A 4,033-nucleotide genomic window follows, 5' to 3' on the forward strand; every position below is an offset into this window, starting at 1 on the left:
GCTTACAAGCAAAACCTCGGTAGCTAGAGAAATTGTTCAGCGAGAGTAGTATATTTAATGAGAAAATGACACGTATTATTATTAGTTTATTAAAAGCTTTTATATTAAGAGAAAAAGAAATGCCAGCAAAAATAGAAAAAGAGGTTGGAAAAATTAAGAGGGGAGGTATAATTGCAGAGGTGCATTGCGATAGGCCCAGCCCAATTGAAAGAAGGACGCAGACGCTTGCTTGGCAACAGGGAAGAAGTTTCTTGGTCCGGTCAACATAATTAAACCAAGCTCCTTGTGAAAGAAGGAAACACTTCAACAATGGGTCCCACTCACCCACATCATAAACACGCACCATGTGCATAGTTATTGCTTCCTCTATAAATACTCACGCAGACTCATATTAAAGACTCACACTTACCACTACCAAACCAACATTCACTCGCTACTCTCTCTCACGCACACACACACACGATCATGGGCGCGGTAACTTACTCTCACTCGCTGATTTCCTTTACTCTGTTATGTTGTTGCCAATGGTAAGTAACTAACCTGTGTTGTTGGTGTTGCAGAAAAAGAAGTCAGGTGGTGGAAACGGCAACAAGGAGAACGAGGACGGCACCACAACCGTCGTTTTGAAGATCGACTTCCACTGCGACGGTTGCGCTTCCAAAATCACTCGCCACCTCCGTTCTCTCCAAGGTTCTTTTCCCTTTCCTCCGAGGTTACTTGCTCCGTCCTGGTTGGTTAATTGATGTGTTTTTAAGTTTTTTTGCTTGTTGTGGCAGGTGTGGAGACGGTGCAGGCGGATGGCGACGCCGGGAAGGTAACAGTGACCGGGAAAATTGACGCCGTGAAGGTGAGGGACAACCTGGCGGAGAAGATGAAGAAGAAGGTGGAAATCGTCTCTCCGCAGCCCAAGAAGGAGAAGGAGGAGAGTAAAGACGCTAAAGCCAACAACAAAACCCAGGACAAGAAGAACAAGGACAAAGAGGTTCGTTCTTTCATTCGTTTCTTCATTTCTGGTCCCAACCTTTTCAGATTTTATTTTATTTTATTTTACTTTCTCTGCCACTGCCAGCCTGGGATATTTTATTTTATTTTCCTAATTTGTTCCGGCACTGTTTGGTGATCTCTGTTGGTTATTATTATTATTATTTGTTTAATTTATGAATTTATTTGTCGTTTGTCGTTAATTTTGCTTAATTTAATTATCAGGTGACTACCGCGGTTCTGAAGATGGCACTGCATTGCCAGGGTTGTTTGGACAGGATTGGCAAGACTGTGCTGAAAACCAAAGGTTGGTTACTTGGTTTTCTTTATATTTATTTTTTGGGTATTGTTTTGATTTGTCTCTTGGTTTGGCTAATTGGTTGTGGACATGATGTAGGAGTGAAAGAGATGGCTATAGACAAGGAAAAGGAAACGGTGACTGTGAAAGGGACAATGGATGTTAAGGCTCTGGCGGAGAATCTAATGGAGAAGCTGAGGAGGAAGGTTGAGGTGGTCCCTCCCAAGAAAGAGAAGGAGGGTGACAAGGAAGGAGAAAAGGACAAGGAAGGATCGGGGAAGAAGAAGAACAAGGGTGGTGGTGGTGGTGGAGGAGACAGTAACGAAGGGGTAATAGAGAAAATAGATTACAGCAGAATGGAGTATTTGCCACAACCTGCTTTTGGCTTTGGTTATGGTTATGGACACGGAAATAGTGGTGGCTATAGCTATGTGCCAGTGTACCCGGAGCAGATGCACTTTCACTTGCATGCACCACCCCCACAAATTTTCAGTGACGAGAACCCGAATGCTTGTTCTGTCATGTGAGCGAGGTGTCAGAGGTTGATTTCATTCAACTGGGTGGTGATGGATGATGATAATGACGATGGTGGTGGATTGTCTTGGCCAGTTGGCCTGCCAGGGTTATAGACTAGAGGCTATAGTCTAGACTGTTTCTATTCTTTTTTTCAATTTTGGTTTTTAGAATTCCACGAGAACTTTGAGATGTTTTGCTTGTGATTTTGATGTGATTAGTTAACCAATACGGATGATATATTTTCAAATGGCAATGCCACTTTCAGAATTTGTTACTGTCAGTTTATGCATAATGTAAATAATGAGATGGAAATTGGAATCTATTTCAAATTTGATTTTGTTGTATGCTGTGTATTGGAACGAAGTTGGTGCCAAATTTCTTGATAATTTAATGATTGTAAATAGATTTTGGAGGGTGGACAAAAAAGGGGCTGGCACTTACATGTCCTTATTAGGTGTCCTTCGTCGCTGATATGAGGTGTTTGGTGCCCTCATTAGTTATGACGCTTATTCCTACAAGTTTCTTGAGCCTTCTTTTTTTTCTCTACCTTTATAATTTGCCCACTACTATGCCATTGCCTCGAAGCAGGGTCGTTAGTTGCTTTAAACTCTGTCCTTTTCTCACTTTTATCATTTGTCCCATATGTTAACTGCTCTTTTCCTTCCCCGCTTTTCAATTTGGCTCTTTCGTTGCTTTCCAATACTGCTCTCCTCGCCTTCTTCGCCCTGCATAACTTCTGTTTCACAGAATCGTAATTCGATTCGACCGTCTCATCATTCTCCACTACTATTTCAGTAATGGGTTCTATTTTTCAAGCACATGTGACTCAGGTTTCAAAAGCAATGAATATCCTTAATCAATAGTCATATGTGGTGGTGACCATCTGCTAGTGTTAATTAACATAAAACAGTGGTTTATAATGATTGTTAAGAATGACAAGTGCATTTTTAATGGATTTGCATTTATCCGTGCAGAAAAGTTGTTGTATCCCCTGTAATAACTGAGGCGTTGGGTTGCATGTGCTACATGAGGCTAAGTGAAAACGTGGAGGATCATGATGACAATGCATTGGTTTTATGCATGGCATATTTCTTTGGCGATGATGATGCTATCCAAGACCACTCACCACACTACCCTGCACTCAAAACCCCCTTGATTTTTGTCTGCCTTTGCCAAAAGAAAGAAACAAGAGCTTTTGTAAAAGAATGGAAAAGCCAAAAAACACTGCTACACCAACATTTTCAAACAATGCTTTTCAAATCGCATTACTCACTCGACATATAGTTTTATCGTTCATTAATATTCTGACATACACGTAAAACATATCTATAGTGAAAATGTGTCCAAATTAAATTATTATTGTGGTACAATTAAATAACTATCATATCATATATTATACAAGGTAAAAAAAAAGGACAAATTAAACAGTGTGACATGCTTTATATGGAGTATACAAGAAAGAATATATAAAACCAAGACAGAGAAACCATACGACATAATTTATGACTAACATAAGTAATTGTAAAAGAAAAAAAACTCATCATCATGTCTTTATTATGGCGCTTTTAAACTGATTTATGGCTGTTACTTTTGTGGACAGAACAAACTGAACTTTCCATTTAATAAGAAATTTAATCTATACTTTTTAATTTACATTTTCTATTGTAAATTTTTAAAGAATAAACTTACAAAAAAAAAGTGTCCCTGCAACTGCATTCCTTTACCCTTTTCCTTTTTGATTTTGAGTTTAGTTCTGGCAAAGAGATTATTTATTTATTTATGTATTATTTATTTAATAATAGAAGAATATTCTGGGCACTAACAGAGCGAGAGGTCAACCTAAAACTTTTCGGCTTTTCCCCTTTACCGAGTGTTTTAATAAAGTGCATTCACGAGAAGGTGTGCTTTCATGTATATTCACAGAAACCAAATATCATGAATTTTAAAGATTCCGTATCCATGTGGTTAAAGCCCTTTTATTTTCATAGGTTTTTTCCATTAGTCTAGCTTCTTAACACGGTCACTCACCATGCTTTCAACTTTAACTGTTTTTCTCTCTGTATTATTAAACTATTTGGAAGCTTTAAATTCAATTATTATTTGCTATTCTTGGTGAGTTTGTATTTGGTTGAACAATAATTCACACATCGCTCACAGAACAGGCTAGCTTCAAGGTTGGTGCCAAAATCGTACGCATCAACGTACACTTGTGAAAGAAAATAAATAAAGTGAGCTTTA

The 4,033-nt window shown here is 38.5% G+C and overlaps 1 protein-coding gene across 1 annotated transcript; it reads left to right on the forward strand.

Annotated features, from left to right (window-relative positions):
- Positions 1-357: 357 nt before the first annotated feature.
- On the forward strand, positions 358-2,139 carry LOC108321995 (heavy metal-associated isoprenylated plant protein 3). Its single transcript, XM_017553930.2, has 5 exons — positions 358-474; positions 561-690; positions 777-982; positions 1,207-1,288; positions 1,379-2,139. The coding sequence occupies exons 1-5, from the start codon at positions 466-468 to the stop codon at positions 1,804-1,806; spliced, it is 855 nt and encodes a 284-aa protein (XP_017409419.1). The 5' UTR covers positions 358-465; the 3' UTR covers positions 1,807-2,139.
- Positions 2,140-4,033: the final 1,894 nt, after the last annotated feature.

Source organism: Vigna angularis, chromosome 5 (assembly GCF_016808095.1).
Source record: "Vigna angularis cultivar LongXiaoDou No.4 chromosome 5, ASM1680809v1, whole genome shotgun sequence".
NCBI classification, from domain to species: domain Eukaryota; kingdom Viridiplantae; phylum Streptophyta; class Magnoliopsida; order Fabales; family Fabaceae; genus Vigna; species Vigna angularis.

Bases quoted from the DNA above. Each gene is read 5' to 3' on its own strand.
- LOC108321995 (XM_017553930.2), top strand. The intron at 691-776 runs GTTCTTTTCCCT...TTGTTGTGGCAG, and splicing joins CCACCTCCGTTCTCTCCAAG to GTGTGGAGACGGTGCAGGCG. The intron at 983-1,206 runs GTTCGTTCTTTC...TTTAATTATCAG, and splicing joins AGAAGAACAAGGACAAAGAG to GTGACTACCGCGGTTCTGAA.